Here is a 20,276-nt window from a genome sequence, read left to right as displayed (position 1 = left end):
CTGTTCTGAGCAGTAAAGAAAACCAAGTTGCAGATCCAATCAAAACTAATGCACATCTGCCACTGGATTAAAGAGTTTTGAGTAACACATTGTCTCATGAAATGAAAAATAAAATAGGGTCTTATAAGGTACAGATGGTCTGATCCCAGTATTTCCTTATTTTGTAGTGTTGTCCTAATTTTCTGAAATTTGAAACCTTAATGGTAGTGGAACATTTTAGTAGAGATTAAATGTTGTCTAACATATTCTAACATATTTTCACCTTCAACACGCTTGTCAATCTTCTAATTTTTTTTTTTTTTTAATAAAGAAAGAGAGGACACTTCTACAGGTATGCCAAAAAGCAGAAAAATGAAAATTCCCTTATAATTTTTTTACTCTGGTAAGACATTTGAAGAGCTCTTTACAAGCTATAAATTTATTATCTCAGCAAGTCATTCTAACATTGCAGATAAGTATATAAGAAGACAAGGTAGGAATTAGGGCGCAGAGATTGATCGACTGTGAACTCTCCAAACATACTGTGAAGGAGATAATGAAAAGCCTTGAGAAATTTTAGAAGCTAAATATACATTATAAATGGCAAGTTGGCTTTTATCCTCAGTGTCACAATGCCAGTGGGATAAAGAGACGAATTTGGATCACTTATCTTTCTTTCCAACTGATAGTAGCTTTGGCTGGGAACTGCATAAATTTACTCCATTAAGTGAGAGAAATTTTAGGGCTGCTCCAATTTAAATTATTCTGTGCTTTGCATTTTGGGGTTACCAAGTACTTTGAATGTGATCCTTTTCTTTTGGCCTTCCTCTTCCCAACAAATTCCGAAGAGAATGAGTTAAGCCAATATTATGGGGATTATGTGACTGCAGAGCCAGGCAGGTCTGGGCAGTGTCCCAAAACCTCTGTAATCAGAAGGAAAAAGTGGAAGAGAATAATGTCCTTGGGTTTTCACATATCTCCTCAGAGATACAGCTTTGTTTGTAGTTTTCTTTATGAGTGTTTCATAATTGTATCTTAAAAACAATGAGAGCAAGATTATCTCACAGTATTTTGTGCAATCTGTGGGAATATTCAGAAGATTTTGAAATCTTGGCTTCTTACAGACAAGAATGAGGAGAAAATGAGCAGAGACATTTTCAAATTAAATTATAATTCATAGGTATAGACTGAACAGCTTAAAAATGTAATTTAAACTCTATTAAAATGATAAATATGTCTTCATAAATTGAATTCAATATACTTCTGACATTAGTATTTAAATGTTAGATAAGTAAATTTGTTCCTTTAAATGTTGTAATTGTAAAAGTGATTTTAGGTCTTATGACTGACAGTGTAAAATATTACCATTTTTTTAACATTGTCACATATTTTGAAATGCTAATATTAAACTGTCTGTAAAATCGAAGTCCTAAAATATTCTGTGCTGATCTTATGCCTTAAATCCAAATTGGTGGCACAGAAACTTAAAAAGGGTAATGATTATTCTGTGGTATAGCAGTATATCTCTAAGGAACAGTATTTTTAAAATGTTCTGATTTATGACCTTTAGAGTCTAATGCTGGCTTCTTTCCTAATCAGATTTTATTTGTTGTCTTTCTTCTTTCCAGAGTTTTGACAAGTTCCTAACATTTACAAATTGTTCACAAATCAAAAGTATTTATATAATGCAACTTCAAATGCAGTCCTTTATTTACTGCTGTAGGGTTACTAGAATATAAATTGCTGTCTCTCTAAAAATATTACCCAGAAACAGATGTGCATATTGCATACATTGGGAATAAAAAATAATTTCTGAGTGGTTTTGTGAGGTGTACAAAACATACTATTACCAAATAACAAAATAACATTCCATTTAATTTTTTTGTGAAAGTATAAGGCCAAGAACTGATGCAAAATAAATCACATGCATATGAACAATGTTTATTTAAAAGGTGAACAGATATGGTGATTTAATTATACATGTAACCTTATGATCAGTTTTCAGTCAGTTTTCAGGGTCTTCCCACGTACTCTCTTTCCAGCATGGAAACCTGCATAGGCACCACTCAAATGTGCATGCAAATGTGAAATTAACTAATTAAGCCTGAAAAAAAACAGTTTGGTTTTTTTTTTGAAAAGGACATAATGGAGATTTGTATACAATTTGTGTTTGTGCTAATAGTTGCCAGTTCTCTATCTAATGTCCACTATGCCGATGATTCCTGATTGTTCATTTATTCAGGAATTTTAGGAGAAAAGGAAAAAGAAAATATTACTTTTAGGATGTAAGTTGAATATTATCTAGAGAAATGTAGCTTCTGAGGTCTATAATGGCACCACTGAAATCTTTGCTACATTTAGGGCTCATTTATGCTTATCACATTTACTTCATCCATTCATTTTCCTCAGGCATATAAGGAATGCTCAGTTTTCCATTGCTACATGTTTATCAGACATAATGTATAAGTGATGGAAAATCACCTTTTCCTTTTAATGCCAATGACATCTTAATATAAAGCTGATGGCATCAAATACCAAGTGTAGAGATCAACCAACTTTTCCTGTTTAGAAAAGTAGCTGTATGTAAGTTGTACACTTGAGAGCTATGCTTAGATATTTTACAACTAGAGCAAGAAACTGAGGTAGGAATATTCATTTTTGTTCATTTATTATAGAGTTTGAAGTCCCAAGAAGCTGTGGTAGCAATGCTTGCCACCATACTACCATTATGTTGTACGATATTCTTATTAAAAGTTCTTTATATTTATTTTACATAGTTAAGATTTTTATAGAGGCAATTCCTAGTGCATATTTTATTTAAATAAAATTTTAATTTTAATGTATCTATTAAGTGCTCATAATAGAAACAATGTAATTTTTTCTCAGTGTATGTCTCCAACAGAATTACAAATGAAAATACATATAATGTACCAAAAACTAGTTCTGTGAAAAATATTGGATACACTGCAACATCTGTAAGTTTCTGTTTTCAAAACCAGTGTGAAAGGCAAGGAAAAAATCTGGATTTAAAGTAGCTAATTTTAATTTGTGAAACATTGCTTATTTTCATCTTGTTCATAATTCGCTACCATTTTGCTCCACTGGTTTTTCATGCATGCAGCACTTGTCATCTCTGCTTTTTCCCTGAAGAATGTGTGCATGGTGTAACTGTGATGTCCCTCAGCACCTTTCCAAACACAATGTCAAGAAATGTATGTAACTTTGTGTGTCTTTCATCTGTTGTTCAAAAGTTCATTTTAGTTCATGCAACTTCTGTCTTCATTTTTTGTAATAAAGAAAACTGACTTAAAGCATTTCTATCTGTATTTTCTTTATTGCTGATAAATGCTCTTTTTTTCTTGTACTATCTACATGATGTATTTTTTATCTGAAGAGATTTTTTAGGACTGTATCTGTATTTTTCTATACTGTTTTATCCAATAGTGAAGATTTTAAAAAAACAAATAAACAAATCAACCAAAAACCAACCAACCAAAAAAAAAAAAAAAAAAAAGCCAAAAACCCCGACCAAAACACTCCACCACAGACATCAAAGTCATTAAAATTAGAGTTTGTGAATTTTAAGTTTGGTTCATATTAGGTGACTGCCATGCTACTTCACTAGTGAAGCAAGTATGTGCAATGTCTGTATAAATATGCAGCCTGAGCTTGATCCATTCTGCTTTAATCTGCCTGATTGGAGTTGTATCCCCAAAGGCAGATGTTTTAATACTGGGAAAAGTTATACCCTACCAAGCAAGACTCTGCTGGAAGTTGCAGTTGCAGCAGCCAAACATTTTAAAGAAAAAAACATGCATTGGCAGCCCTTATAATATTAAACGGCTTTTTTTGTTTCTAATGCTATAAATCATTTTTATAATATTTAAAATATTATTCCAAGTATTACTTCTTAAAACTGTTGTGTTTGAATTTACATATGTCTTAAAGAAAATGCTGTCAAACCTGAAATATTTTCTCAATTTAAATACAATCCCAAGATAGTTTGACTCTTTTTCAGATCTCCTGGCTACAATACTCTACTTAGAGTTGTCATCCATTATAAAGATGCAAAAATTTCTCATGTCTCTATAGTATATGCACAGCATGATTTTGAATTCTCCTAAATGAAGCAATTAAAATAATTTATCCTTTTATGTAATAGCAGTACTGAAACCACACATAAGTGCATGTTCTCAATACTCCCATCAATCTTAATTAATCTGCAGAGGTTCTCAGAAACTCCTCCAAGAGACGTGTTCAGTAAATCTGCTGTCAGTTTGAGTGGAGGAAACTGGGACACCAAAACTTACTTTCCCAAGTCTTGTGAAAACCCAAACCTGGGTGCAGTGCTGATGCTGTGAACCCACAGTGCAGCCTTTGCCTCTCAAAGGAGGACTGGGATGGGACTGGGACTGTCTGCATTTTCATGGGGCTTCCCATGGAAGGAGACCATGCTAAAAAAAAAGAAAATACCCTTTACTATGGTGACTGAGTAAATACAAGGAAAAAACAGCTGTAGCTGTAACTGGCTAACTCTTTAAGCATATTAGAAATTCTCCTGAAGTTTGATTACGGAGAGTTTGATTATGCAAAGAATCTCCTTTTAAAAACTCTCCTTTAAAAAGTAGTAAATGACAACTCCAAAGAGAATTTTCACAACACAGTATGCTTTATCTAGTAAAGAAAGGATTTTTTCTATCCTTTCCCTTGTTATCCCTCAATGGCTACAGACAACATACTGTTGCCAGAAACATTCAAGCTGCTATTTACATTACATTTCTTTTATTTAGGTATTGTATTTATGTCCATTAAGACACCTTCCTAGGAAAAAAACGTTGTAAAGGGCCGTTAGAGTAAATGAGAACTCAAGTCCTATTTACTCAGTATCTTGAGAGAGTCATAATACAAGACATTTTCCTGTAAAATTTAACGGCAAAAATCCATTTCAGAAAACTTGTTGCCAGGAGGATCTCAGCCATAATGAAGAAATACTCCTTCCCTTAGATAAGCATCAGAAAAGTACAACCTTCTAGATTTCAGTAGCTCACATCTGTGTAACTGATAGTCCCAGTGGCACCACAGGCTCCCCTGGCTCACTCTGGCTCAGACTTCATCAGAGATGGGGGACAATGAAGATCTGTCACTTATGAGTAGAAGAAAGTTAGAGGAAGCCAGTAGTACTGTCCCCTTGTTTTTCCAAGGTGTGTGTGAAGTGTATCTGTCAGAGCACATTACTCAGTCGTGCAGTGCAGAGCACACATCCATGTGTTTGTCCACTGCCCTACAGCAGTATCTGTCCTAGCAGAGACTGATAGGAAAAACCACTGAGGAAGAAAAAGCATTATAATTAATGTCACTTATAACTTGTTAGCATCATCTTGTATTAAAGAATGAGATAGTAAAGAATGCTCCTTACTGCCACGTTCTCTTTGGCATCAGACAGTCCCCCAGTAAATGTTGCATAGAATCCTAATGATTTCTTTCAAGCTGATGTTGCAAATTTAGTGATTTGTTTATTTCGTTTAAAGGAAGACATGATGCTTCTGGGCACTTACCTGGCTCAAAGACAAGTTTTATTGATATAAATTGCTAAAAACATGATATGCAGCTCTGGATGTGGCAGCCAAAGTATTAGAGCTTCTTTGGGTAAGGGGGAGGGATCACTGGTTCTTTACTTCTTTTAGTCATGTCCTGACACTCTTTTATTGTTAACTGGTAGAAAATTTTATGGAGCTGTTTAATTTTTTGGCACTGCATTATGATTGTTTTGGTGCTCATCAATGGATACAAAATTTTAAGAGCTATATTTTCAGTATTTTTAGACGTTTTGAATAAGTGTATGCATTTTATAAGACTTTGAGTCTAGGAAAAGTTCCAGATCAGATATAAAATCAAAGACAATCTTTAGAGACAGAAATCACCACCATGGTTAGGCACATTTTTAGGGTCAATACAAAAACTGTAATTCAACTTGATAAACAAGAATATTGTTTTTCTTGCCATGACCCAGTGCAGTATTTCAATTTCACCCTCTAGTTAGTTCATAATTTTCACATTTTTACTTTAGATTGAGAGCATGATTTACTTTATCTTCTGCCTGTCTTGAAAGAAAGGAGAAACATGTATCATAACTCTGCAGGATGCTTATGTAGCAGCCAGGTGTTATCCTATAAGCCAGGAAAGTATTTTTTAGCATTGCTTTTTTTCCTTAAAAACTCAAATTACTGTAAAAGAGAGAACTGGGTAATCATATATCTTTCATTTTAGCTTCAATCCATGCCTGGCAAGAAGGAGGGAAGGGAATGATGTGCAAGAAGTTGCTAACTTGCTTTTTTCTCCCAACAAAACTTAATATCACTGAAGGTGTGAAAAGAGCATCTGGACATCACCTTATCCAACCCCCCATCTCACACAGGGTACTTATTATAAAGCTTGCAGTGACTGCTTTATTGTAGCAGTAATTGGATATTTACAATGTGATTCTGTAAGCACACAGAGAAATTCTGTCACCTCAAAGGACATAGGTTCATGTAACATCAGTCCCAATTTATTGCATGTCTTGTTCCTGTGCAGAAACAAAAACTTTATTTTGCCATGTATGAAGTGGACCTGTACGCTGGCACAGGCTGCCCAGGGAACCTCTGCATGCCCCATCCCTGGAAGTGTTCAAGGCCAGGCTGGATGGGGACTGGGGTAACCTGGTCTAGTGGAGGTGTCCCTGCAGGGGAGTTGTAGTGGAATGAGCTTTAAGGTCCCTTCCAACCCAAACCATTCTCTGATTCTGTACACAGGTATGGATGGAGATTCTCCCTTTTGACCTGCTCCCCTTAGAGTATCTGGTGCAGAACCCTTACAGGAATTTAGTCTGAACTTACATTTGAGAGTCCAGAAAATTTATCTTTTCACTTAGTTCTTTTCACTGGAAAATTCTGTTTTACTTGCCAAGGCTCTTCATTCCTCTTTCTCATCAAATAATTATTCCTGCAAAAATGTTCCATTATCTAATAAGAAATCATTAGACACATAACTTATTCAATAAGAAAGAACTTGAAAATTGCCAAAAACTTTCAATGACATTTGTAGAAATTTGCTTTGGGCTTTTTTTTTAAAAAATTACTTTTTACACTTCTGGCAGTTTTTAAATCTTATTTCCGTAAGTATTCATTGATGAGCACTTATTTGAAGAAGTGGATGGAAAAAGTGTCTTTAAAGTTGTCAGTTTCCTTCAGCATCATGGCAATGTATTACATTATTTATGCCACATTCAGCATAACAAAACCATATCCTTTTAAATATAGCATATTTTGAAAAAATTCCAGTTAAAACTCATTCAGAACTGTGGAACTTACACTTTCCTTTTTTTTTTTTTAAACAAGAAGCATTTTAAAAGGCTTTCTACAGTTAGACAAATAAGTCAGGTATACAATAAACATTTTCAAAAATATTTCTAAGAACTGATTCTTTCACATTAACATTGAATTTTTATGATTTAAAACTTTTGTTTTCAACTAAGAAAATAAAAAATTATATAATGCATAAATACGTTTTTATTTTAGAGCACAAAATAGAACTACTATTTTGAGTTTGTTTTGTACATACTGGGAAACTGTAAAAACCCCAAATATTTAAAATAGCTTCTGTAATATAACCATAATAACAGTAACAATAACAATAGCAATAATAATAGTTTAATTTAATTTAAGGCAACACTCTTTGATAACAAAGTTGCTTTTCAAAGCTGGTGGGAATGCTGTTTGTAGTATGGCATTAATATTTCATCCAGTCACAGAATTAGAACTTCTGTTGCTGACATAGCATATAAAGAAAAAAATTCACATTGTTTTGAAATTAGATATATATTAGGATATGATTTCTGAAGTCAGTGAGGAGAGGCCTTAATCTGCTTTAATAGTTATTTGGATTAATTTTACAGCTGACTTTAGTGGGAGCAGATAGGCAAGTACAAAATCAAAGCAATTTAAGAAAGAACAGAATTAAGCCACAGATGAACTTTAAAAAAATATTTGTATATGCTTTCATTGAGAGAAAAGATAAACTATGACACAGATAGATTTAAATAACACCGCAGTCCAGTTTCTGTCTGTTTTCAGAAGAGGTACATAAGATCCTCAGGCAGGTGAGAAGGCTGCTCACAGATCCTCACCCCACCACTGGATTTGGCCACATTCCTGTCACTCTTTGGGGTGCAGGAGATAAAGGAGAGAAATGTTGGAAAACTGTTGACAATTAAAAAAAAAACAAACAGACTTATGAAACAGAAACCTGCAGGAACAAAAGAATTTCAAGTAGGAAAAAAATTACTGAGGACAGGTAGAGCAGTAGTAAGGATGGGGAATGCTGGATGTAAGGAAATCATCAACTATGAAGAGATGGAGAAATATGCAGCTTGTGTCTCAGATGTCTCACCCAGACGAAGAAAATTAAAAATTAAAAACAGAGTGTCCCACGCAACTATGACAAATACACAAAAGAGCAGTATTGCAAATGTAAACATTTCCTTCACTTGCCAGTGAAGATACTGTGTAGACATTTCTGTCACTGAGTCACTTAGAATGGGAAACTTGCCATTTCACAATGTTCCAAGGACACTGAAAGTGCTGTTCACAGCAGTGGAAAATGTACCTCTTCATAGTAAAAACTTCTTCACACTACATTGAGAAAAAAACTCCTAAAACTAAACCAGAAAAAAGCACCAACCCTGAATTTCTTCCAAAATTTGGATTAAATTACCCTATTTTTTTTCTCCTTCACCTTCTAGTTGGTGGTTGAGAAGTTACAGAGATCCACTGTATTAGGTCTCTAAAGCTGACTGTAGAATTTACTGGTATTACAGCAATTGAATTAAATGAGCTTTTAAATAAACTGGAATTAAATGTCTACTTATAACTTTCTGACAATTCATATTGGTAAACAAAAATCACTGAAGGTTACAAAGGAATTCACCAAATATATGGGTTGATATAAGGATAAAGTAAGTTTTGGAAGATGTATCATAAAGTATAATAAATATTTAAGTAGGAATGCTGTTGTTTAAAAAAGGGAAAAAAATTGATTTAAAACATCAACTTCTGACATTGCTGATGGGGCAATTCAGAAATGATACGTCATTTCATTGCTGCACCATTATTTTTATAATTTATGTAGTGTTTTTTAAATCTTTCTGAACAAAGGAAAATAACTTTGAAATAATATCTGTCTGTTTTTCTGCTTATCCATCCATGGAAATATATACATTGAATTCTAGCTTGTTGTATAATAACATTGTGAAGATAATAAAACAACCCATTCAATAGACAATGAAGTCAATTGATTAAGAAGTAAAATGTTCCCCTTCTTTTAAAAAAGTTTTTATTTTTCCATTTTAGAGTTCTAAACAAAGACTAGACAAAGAATATATTTTTATTGATTTAGAATAACTTTTAGATTACATTTGAAGTGGTAAAGATATTATCATTAAAATTATTTAAGCAGAAATATTCTGTGTTTAATCTGAAAACAATCTATAGTGTGTAGAGAAGTTGGAAGAGAAAGAAGAGGAAGATGATATTAGCAACAGAATTAAAATGTTTCTATTATGTTACATTGTGTAATGGTTTGGTGTCTGTTACAACAGGATTCAAGTAATCTCCGGCCAGAATAATTTGCTCTTATTTTGGCAAGAGGCAGAGCAGCAGATGGAAACGTCCCAGTGAGTGGTGCTGGCTCAGGCATCACTCCGGGGCACGGAGATGCCAGGGAAGAAATCTGGTGTGCAAGACCCGTGGGCAAACACACCCAGTTCCACTCCCCTGGGGTTTACTCAGCACAGTCTCACACCAGGAAATGGTCACTGGCCAATTTCTGAGCTAATTTGGCATCATCTTGAATGAGCTGGGTGCATGAGCTTTTCCTGAGATGGCGTTTTTCCCCCAGATAATGAGCAGATACAAATCCTTTCCTCTGCAAGCCTCATCTGAGTTCACAGACTCCAGAGAATCACACTGTTCAAAAGGGTTTGTAGCATTGCTGTTGTGGGAAGATCAACCAAGGCAAAACATTAAAATATTTTTCCTGAGATTTGTAATGAAGTAAAATTAGCTAAACATCAGCTCTCATAATTCAAACACAGAAAACAAGATCAGGTGTGGAATATGTTTATTTTGAAGTGCATGATTGCATTTTCAAGGTACAAGACTAAACAAGATGAGGTCCTAACCCTATAATCATTTGGTGATACGCATATTTTCCCCCGTATGAAATTATTTAAGACTATGTGCAACTGTTTGCAGATTAAATAGCTTGAATTAAGTTATTTTTCATTCTGGTTCAGAAAATTACAAGAATAAATACTGGTTTGTCAGTCTCTTAAACCATTCAGTAATTCTGCTTAGCAGTACTGCTAATTAATTGTATTTGAAATGTAGAAAAGACAACTTCTATCCATGTTGAACGTTTAAAATGTTTTCCTTAGACTGCTTATTGGTATTCTTAATCATGTAATGTTAAGATGTGATATTATTTGCTATTAAATAATGCCATTTATTTTCTCTGAACTTACTGGAATTTTGGCAGTGGGAAAATATTATGCAGAAGAAATGGGGTTTTTTTTGGTGATTTTAATCAGGTATTATATTTGCTTAATCATCAGGACTGTTTATTTCCAATAATCTCTGAATGGTTCATTCTGAAACATTCTTTACTCTCCTGACCAACAGCTTAGAAAATTATATTTTAGGATTAATGTTATTAATAAGTCTCACTTTTCTTTCCTTGAAGACACTCTTTTTAATGGTCTGGGACTTGGTGCTGTCATTGGCCTGGGAGTGGCAGCCCTTTTGTTAATCCTGGTTGTGACTGATGTTAGCTGCTTCTTTGTACGGCAATGTGGACTGCTCATGTGCATCACCAGGAGGATCTGTGGGAAGAAGAGTGGTTCAAGTGGAAAAAGTAAAGAACTGGAAGAAGGAAAAGCTGCTTACTTGTGAGTATTAATCATGTGTGTTGGAAACATCCTTAAAATAAAATGTTGTCTGTCTGTCCAATTTGCATTAACTTTATGGCCATTTTGTGGTGTCGCAAAGGGAATTAATGAAATGCTTCTACGACTTGGAGAAGTGTTGCTCTGAAGTGTTTAGAGTTATTTATTGCCTTTAAAAGAAAAGTTGAGACACAAAAAAAGGAATATACTGTAGCTTGGTTTAGGATGACCCCTTTGTCCAGCTTGACACAAAGGAAATCAATTGTAATTCAGTACTAGTTACAGACACAGATTTGGTTCATGAGAAGCAGGTAATGGATCATTCTAACTCCATTTTTACAAATCTGCCTTTGAGCTGCTAACACCCAAAAACTCGGCCTGTGGCTGTGACAGTGCCAGTAAATCCAGGAGTGAAGGACACGGTATTATAGAAAATCTGTGAGAGAGTTTTTCTTCTTAGATATAGCACTCGATGGAAAATCTTGATTCTTGTCTGTAGACTTTAGGAATGAAAGGTCTTGTTGATTTTTTTTTTTTTTTAATAGGAGTGCTGAGTTGGATGTGGGTGAAATGGTAGTGAGTGATTGATTGTTCTTCATAGCAACAGTCAATGATTGCTATAAATAAGTGGGAAATAAACAATACTGATTCTCACAAATACTTTTCTGTAGTGGCCACTCCATCACACAAGTGTGAATGAACTGATCATTGATGTGAAAATACAGTCTCTTAAATTATTAGAGTGGATCGTGAGGTCTCTGGCAAAACAGTTCAAGTATTGATAATGTAAAATAATCACACTTTAGAGACATGACATTTACTGAGTGTTCCATAGGTAAACTGGAAAGAAGATTACTTATGGTCATTCATTTTAAACATTTCCCTTTTTTTACTAGAAAAAAAGCATAATTTCCTCATCCTGTTCATCTGGTAGGCAACCTACATGTGCAATATAATATCTGTGAGAATGCTGTCTGTGTCTGCTTTAAATAACATTTGCTGGTCCAATTTCTATGTGCCTCTCCCAATAGTCAGGCCTTACAGTTCATTGTCCTTCACCTTCCTAGATCCCATCTGTCTTCAGATGGATGTAGAGCACAGTAGATATTGCAGCTCCCATTATTCATAGCTGAGCAGGCGTCTCCATTGCCAGTAATGGAGGTGTAAGTGTCTTTTTGGGGTTTAATTCTGGCTATTTGGTTTCAGGCTGTGTCTTTCTTAGGTAACTTGACTACACATCTTGGTTGGGTTCTTCTTGAAAGAAGTGCCATTTCAGAAACAACTCCACAGAGCAAAACCATCTGTGAGAGAACACAAGAGTATTTATAACAAATAATGCTTCTAAATAGAAGCAATTACATAAAATAACTGTTTCCTAATTTTCTACGTCTGACAGTGAGAGAAAGACTAGCAGGGTTTTTTCCATCTTGATCAATAGAATCCAGATGTGAAGCTTCTGGCATTGACTCAGCTGTCCTTTCCTATTGAGCACAGCACTTCAGTTTATGCTTTAGTTTCCCATTCAATGAGTGGCCAACTACAAATTGTTGTACAGACCCTCCTGAATGGGAAGACCTTAGGGAGATAAAGTTGGAAATGTCATTTGACAGCAGTTTATACCTTGTTATCAACATCTTATAAACAAATGCCATTTTATGCTTTCTCAAAACCAGCTGCCATTGATGCATCGTAATGACAATACTCACTGCTCCATCTCCCTTATAATTCATTAGCACATTATTTATGCATTTACTTAGTTGTGAGAGACTAGCAGTTGTTCCTGAAATGAGGGAAATATGATGTAGAAACAGTTTTTTCTACCAGCAGTAACAGAAAGGCTTAGATTTTTACCACACAGAGGCTCTTTGCATCAATGGCAGCTGGGGTTGTCACAATCTCAAGAGATTAAAGCACATTTTTGTGGTGTATATACTCACATAATGGCCCTTTAGCGCTGCCAGAAAAGTTCAAGTATAACTAGGCATCGAGTCCTATCATTATTATACTAGGTTAGGGAAGTTTACATCTATTCCCATGAAGAAGCTGTCACCTTATTATTAGCCATAAACAAAATGCTCTTTTGAGATGCTAATTCATAATGTTTACAGAGCTAGGGAAGTAACCATGGATACAGGATGCTTTGAAGACTTCAAGGAATTGGGAACATGCTGTTAAATGTGTCTTGGTGGTGTTAGTCACTGATAATTAGTTCTGCCTTTTCTTTGCCAACTTTTGAGAGAAGGGATCTTAGTAATTTGTTATGTGCAATGTATGTAGTTAATGTGATGATAAGAGACTAAAACTCTTTTAATAATTTTTAGGAAAGATGGATCAAAAGAGCCGATAGTGGAAATGAGAACAGAGGATGAAAGAATTACCAACCATGAAGATGGGAGTCCAGTAAATGAGCCAAATGAGACAACTCCCCTCACAGAACCAGAGTAAGTAGCCTGATATTCCCTGGAGTTTCACAGAAGTCCATCTTGGCTGTGTGGATAGACTGGAGTTCCCACACCTTGAGAGAGGTACACAGCATCACCAGAGTGGTCTGCTGTGGCAATGCAGTGTGTGAGAGTAGGGTTTGTTTGATTGATTTTGTTTTTACAATAATCATTCTAAATCATGGTACTTCATCGACACTGGCTGAGCACTGAGGAGTTTTGAATTTGGTTGCACTTGATCTTTGCCACCTACCCAGCAATTATTGACTACCCTGTGGGAACAATCTCCTAACTCTCACGAATGACCTTAAACTGAGTCTCACACTCATCTTCACAAAAATCCTGAAGATGGGACACAGGGATACTGTGCTCCAGAATCCCAGCTCCGCACTGGAGTGGCCTCTTCCTGCTTTCATACATTTAACTGAGAACTTAGTTCACTATTGAAGTCCACACAGTGTAATTGGATTAATTGTGCTGAAGGGCAGCCTCTGTTCCATTTCCTCATCCCCCCTTCCTGTCCCTGCAACCTTCCCTCAGTACAGAAACCACAGCAGTTTTCAGCCATCCTCACAGGCTGCCTTCTGAATGATGGGACCAGCCTTGTGCCCAGGGATGAAATTAATGAAGAAACCTCTAAGTTTTCTTTGCTTTGAGCCCAACATGTTCCATGTGTTGGGAAATTCTCCTACCTCATGACATCTTCAAGGTGTCAAGGATATGAAGATTGTGTAGTAAATATAGAAATTCACCTGTTGATAATGTGATGAAATCATAGTTGTTCTTTAAAAGGAGTGTTCTTACAACACAGTATTTTTCTTTCCTGAAAATGCAAAGAAATTTCTTTTTTCACTTTTATGTAAACCTGTAAGAGCCAGACCTTTAATTTAAAAAAAGCTTTGCTACTGTTGTCATTTTTATTTATAGTAAATAGGGAGTTAAGTAGCTGCACATTAAGCTGTATAGTTCTTTGAAGAAGCTGTGGACACAGAGTTTGAACTTGTGTTAATGAAATAATTATGCAATCTGTTGAGTGACTACTGATATGTTTGCTCTTCCTATTAGAATTTATAATCGGGGCACAGTGGAGAGCCCACAGTTATCTAAATAGTCAGGGGAATGTAGTTGTAAACATTGCAGAAGTCCAGCAATCCTTGGATATGTTAGTCAGTAAAGCACCAGGTCCGTGTTTGTTCATGGTTCAGACTATTTTTAGCACTGGATCTTGCAAATTAGATGTATCTTGCAGGAAACGTGATACCAGGAAAGATCCAGATCACTTCCTTCTCCTCGATCATTAGATCAACTGACAGGAGTGAAACATGAAAAAGTAAAAATTAAAAATATTTTATTATCTTAGGGGAGAGGGAAAGAATCAGTCCCCACTGTCATGAGGGGGAAAAAAACCAAAACAAACATCAACAAAAAGCCCCAAAAAGCTAACTCACAGGAACAACTGATAAGGATTTGATGGGCCTTATGTCCTTGGAAAAATAGGACTGCTAAGAGATATTAATAATGATGACAGTTTCCTTCTTGGTAGTTTCTTCCCTCACAACCAATGGCAAAAGGCATCAGCAGTCCAAGGCACAGCTGTACAGAAGTCAGCTAAAGATTTGGCACAGCATCACTTGGGAAACTAAAGATGAAAAGAGTTGGTTCAATCAGGACACCTGAAGGGCCCAGAGAATTTGGAAAGACCTTTGAATCTGACACAGGCCATACCCAATGAAACAGAGAAGCAATATAAAATAGGAGTAGATGCACAAAGAGAAGATGCAGTGGAGTAGAAGTCAGTCTCTCAGTAGGAAAAACACAAAAATACATTGTCAACAACAGCCTGAAAGACACATGCTGGGCAGGGTGAGGATAACCAGCAGGGATCTTGGAGGGAAGAAAATTTCAAGGACATTTCAGGCAGGCAGTGAAACAAGGTGGGATTCATTATGACTGATTCTGGCTGTCTTAAAGGTATATAAGATAAGCCTTGAGGTTAAATTAGATGAAATATTTTTAATAATTAACTGAATTATGTTGAATAGTAGCAAATTGCACTCAGAACTTCAAATGCAATTTAAGAAGTTATGGGAACTAATTAGTAGAGATTACTTCCTCTTGCAACAATATTCTTTATTATATTGTTCAGTATATTATTTGGCAAAGTATTTTTTACCTTATCTCAGATGATCCTTTTCAAAGCCATGTTTGGAATCCACGTATGACAGATTAGCTCAAAGCACTTTGCCTGCAAGTCAACAAGTTTTAATCATGCTGGCAGGAAATCAGTTTAAGCTGTGCATTTCATATCACACTTTTGTAATATGATTAAAATACTACTTGCAGTGTGGTACAATAATTATATTCTGACAGTAATGTGTTTCTAATACTAGATGAGTTTTTCTTAGTATTGATGCAGTTAGGTGAATTCAAGTATCAAAATGGCTAGGAGTAATTTTTCTATAAAATACGAAAGTAAATATTTTAGTTAAAGTCTTGTATGGGTATCAGCAGACTGTGGATGTTAGGCCACATGAAGTGCTAGAGGAAGTCAATATTATTAATGATTGATAGCAGCCAACATCTGATTAAAGTGAAAGAACTTTTTGTTCTGTTGGATTGTTGGGTGTCTGTTGGATTATTTAAAAAAATCTTTTTATTATAAAACAAATAAACATTTGAAAGGATTAGTCTGCCCAGCTGAAAAAATATAAAATTCTTTCTAATAGATATAGCTAAAGAAAACTATGGTGTAGAAAAATTAGTATAATTAGAACATTTAAACTTGAATTAGTTAATTGAAAGAGGAAAATTACTGAATCTATTAATAGAGATTAGATATATATTTAAAGCAAATGGAAACAAAAATTCCAAAATAACAAAAATGTTGTCATAGGGAAAAAGAACAATGTCTAAGGATAACTGCACTCATGAATAGTGCATGAACTTTGTGATGAGGAAAGTTTTGATGTGTAAATTTTTTTACTTGTGTGCAGCTTTTGTTGAGTTCTCTGCTTGTATGTAAAGCAAGGCTAATTTAATCTCACTGTTTACATGAACATGGATTTCAATGATGTCTGGTATCCTTCAACAGGGTTCTAGCAAATCTTCCTATTTCAAATATTTTGTAAAATAGCCTTAATCCACTTAAATCTATTTCTTTACATTTCCACACAGTATACTCTGACTTTGACTAAATATTTCCTTCTTTCCAGCACCATATTTTGAGAAATCACTATTCTTTTCTTAAAGCTACAATAAATTAGGTTTTAGGATTTTTTTAGGACTTGTTTTAGTGCTTTGCCTAATCAGATCTTTGACACACATGCCTGATTGCCAAAAATGCATGTCATGGGCTGCTCTTCCTCTGCCCCAGTGTTTTACCTTCTGTTAAAAATAGATTTATGTTGATTCTGTTGTTTCCATTCTTTCAGGCATCTTGTGGGCTCAAATCTGTTTCCTTTGGGTGTGCTATGAGAAACAGATACCTCCCTCTGTGCTCAGAGCCAGACATCTGATTATATCCCATGTATTTTACTGTAGTAGAACAAGTTAATCTTTGATTTCTCTCAGATACATGTTGTGCTCATTGTTTAACCTCTGGATAAACAGCATCTTTCTTAGTTCATTTCAGACAACTTAAATTTCATATGGCTGGGGATTCAGGTATTGTTTTGCTTTATTTGCTATTATTAAACACTGTCTTGTAATAAGACATTCCTAAGAGATTCCTCAGAAAATTTTTGAACAGTGTATTGCTCTGTGGAACATCAAAGCAATCAAAGCAGAAATTTACTGAAATACTTAGCAGTTATTATGAATAAAAAAAGGCATATGTATGCTATTGCCTAGTTAAAAACCAGAAAGCAAACCCAAACTGGAATCACGATTAAGAGCTATTATGCCCAGGAGACATTATTACAGGAACATCTCAGTAAACCATACATCTTTTTGACAGCTATATTTTTCGACAGCTAATTACTGGCAGAAAGGAATCAATGATTTTCAAGACCTTTTTCAATGAGATCACATTCAAGAGGGTGGGAACTTTTTTTGCCAAATCTTCAGAGTTTTCACTAAGTCTTAAAAGACGTGTAAGTTATTAATGAAGCTATATTGTGTGATCCATGAAAATTGAACTGTAGAACTTTCTAAATAATAACTTCCATTACCTCCTTGCACTGTAATAAATTCTTTGCCTATGTCCTGGCATAATCTCCAATAATAGCTGTGTTCTTTCATATACAATTGAATTTACATTTAGAAAAGATATTAAAAAATAATTTAATTGAGATTTATAAGTGACTGTGTTTCACATTATCCTTGGCAACACATACTTCTGTACTGTCTGGAGTCAAGCAATTTGATTTTTTTTTCCTTTTGTCTTATTGAAGAACTGCATTTTGAACAGCACCAATGTTCTTATCATGTGATTTTTGTGGCTTTATAGAAATAGAAAGAGTTAATATGATTCGCTTTAAAAGCAAAGAATCTCAGTGTTCATAATAAAATCACTATAAATTATTTTAAAAAAACCCTATTGTGCTACACTGTGACCTGTATAAACCATGCATATGTTATAGACTTAAATTACAGATTGTTTTATTTTTGTGTTACCATGATTCCTCTTTTTTTCTGATAGGAAGCTGCCACTAAAGGAGGAAAATGGCAAAGAAGCTTTAAGTCCAGAAACCATAGAAATCAAAGTTGCTAATGACATCATCCAGTCAAAAGAAGATGATAGCAAAGCATAATAAGATAAACTACAGCTGTCTGGATAATGCATTTGGATTGAAGTAATCCTGTGACCAAAACTTTACAGCTGACCTTAATTTCTTGGGAAACTTAAGCTTGGAATAGTTAGTACATGTGTACATACAACAAAACAGTTCCTGTCTACAGTTATTTTCTATATTTTTTGTTGTTGTTAATGGTTTTAATATGTAGTTTTGCTGACACCAAGGCCCATGCTATAAATTTGAAAAATCTGCAGAATAAGAACTATAATTTATTATATGACAAAGTGTGTCTATTTAGAAGAAAAATTCTAAAGCACCCCTAACCACAGACAACACATCAGGCCTCTCCAGATCTTACAGTGCAAGCTACATACATGAAATTCCATATGCTAATGTGTTTATTTCCATTTGTAATAAAATGAAAATTTAGGTTGCCTTTAAAAGAAACAAAACTAAATCAGTCTCAGTACAATGTTTAAGACCTTAGCTCTGGTTGACACTCAGTAGTCATTACAGCTGTAATTATCACTTGAAGCATTAAAAAAACCACAAACTTTTCAACACAGAGCCAGGTACCACTGCAGTTTCTTCTGGGTTCTTCAACTAAAAAAAAAAAAAAAAAAGAAAAAAAGCGGGTATTCGCAATATACAAACTCAAATAAAATTGGCTAAATATTTCACAACAATCTATTGGCCTCATCCTAACTACATGAGAGTGACTCTGAAAGGCTCTAGGATTTTCAGTGCTTCAGTTTTCTGTATGAAAGTTTTGAAAGTTACATGTGAACTAAAATGCAGCCAAGGTGTAAAAAGAAATCTGTTTTTTAATCATAATCTTCACTTCAAATGAAAACTTGCAAAATTTATCCCAACATATTTTTAATACAGGGTATTTATTTTTGTCTCAGTTCAAACCGTTTAGCTAAGGCATAAAACTGTGGTTTAGTGAAGTAATACATTTTCTCCCCAAATCATTATATAAAATATTAAACTTGTCCTTTTTGAAGCAGCACTCTTTCCTTTGTGATTTCATACACTTTGTCTTAACAAATACAATTTAAAAACAGATGGAAAAGATTATTTTATTAAGCAGTAAGGAATAATTTTTAATTATTAACTAATGCAATCTTATATTCAACCAAATAATTTTTTTTAAATGTCAAGCCTTCTTTAAGATATTCCTTTTTATTATTCTGATCATATTTCCCACCAGGAAATTTGACATTTATTTAATCCGAAAATGGTTCATATGAATGAATCATTGATTTAATTGTGCCACTAATTGGAGCAGTATGGCTTGTTTCCATTCCAGCATAGTGTTTCCACACCTACCAAACTCTTCAAAGCCTTGCTTTGAAAGAAGTAGATAAACCATATAGAAAACTAGACTGGAAAATTCTACTTGTTGGGAGTAACTGGTAGAGTAAGTTGTGAATTTTCCACATCTAAGTTGTGCTTGAGGTTTATGAGTACTTTTACTCATCAAATTGTGTTTTCTCCATGCTATATCTGAATTTTGACCGTATTTGAAGTCTTTGTACTTTTTGACTTTTGTGCAGTAAAACTGAAAGTGAAATATAAAAGGATCTCCTTAAATGTCATAATAACCTTCTTGTTAACCCAAGTTTACGTGCATATGAAAGAGCTGAGGAGAATATATTTATATCTAATTCTTAGATCTCAGTTATTTTTCAAAAACTAGTTATTTTATGAGTTTTTTACAACTTTTCCTCACTCTGGGAAATACATAAAATGATCCAATGAGTTGAGGACAGAGGCATTCCACTGGTGTGGCTAGGATAGGAGGCCAAATTCCCACAAAATCAGTACCAAAGTGAAAAAAATGGATAAGAGGGGATGGCGATATGGGACGAAAGTCATGGAAGATAATAATTGAAAACTGCTGTAAAGAAGTTTCTCTAAATGCTGAGGCACTAATTCTGGGTGAAGGGAAGTTGAAGACATTCCCTTATGAACTCTCAGTGTTGCTCCCATATACTGAGCAGGCAGTACAACTAAATAGCTGCTTGTCTATCAGATTTCTGATAATTTCTAATCAGATTTCCTGATTCTTTCTAAGCACACAGTAAGCAGGCCTGCTCCTAACCTATAATGAGGAGAGCTGTTGTCTCCTTTATCTGT

General features: G+C 34.6%; 1 protein-coding gene across 1 annotated transcript in view; it reads left to right on the top strand.

The window, feature by feature from the left end:
* NCAM2 (neural cell adhesion molecule 2) overlaps positions 1 to 18,701 on the top strand; it is a 261,608-nt gene extending 242,907 nt beyond the window's left edge. Inside the window, exons 16-18 of the mRNA XM_088157760.1 lie at positions 10,756 to 10,960; positions 13,279 to 13,398; positions 18,038 to 18,701. Coding sequence (XP_088013886.1) covers positions 10,756 to 10,960; positions 13,279 to 13,398; positions 18,038 to 18,149 — 437 coding nt within the window. The 3' untranslated portion in view covers positions 18,150 to 18,701. The remainder of the gene's footprint in view (positions 1 to 10,755; positions 10,961 to 13,278; positions 13,399 to 18,037) is intronic.
* Positions 18,702 to 20,276: the final 1,575 nt, after the last annotated feature.

The sequence above is a fragment of the Sturnus vulgaris genome, chromosome 2, assembly GCF_052056855.1.
Source record: "Sturnus vulgaris isolate bStuVul1 chromosome 2, bStuVul1.hap1, whole genome shotgun sequence".
In the NCBI taxonomy this organism is placed as follows: domain Eukaryota; kingdom Metazoa; phylum Chordata; class Aves; order Passeriformes; family Sturnidae; genus Sturnus; species Sturnus vulgaris.
This window is presented reverse-complemented; position numbering and strand designations above follow the sequence as displayed.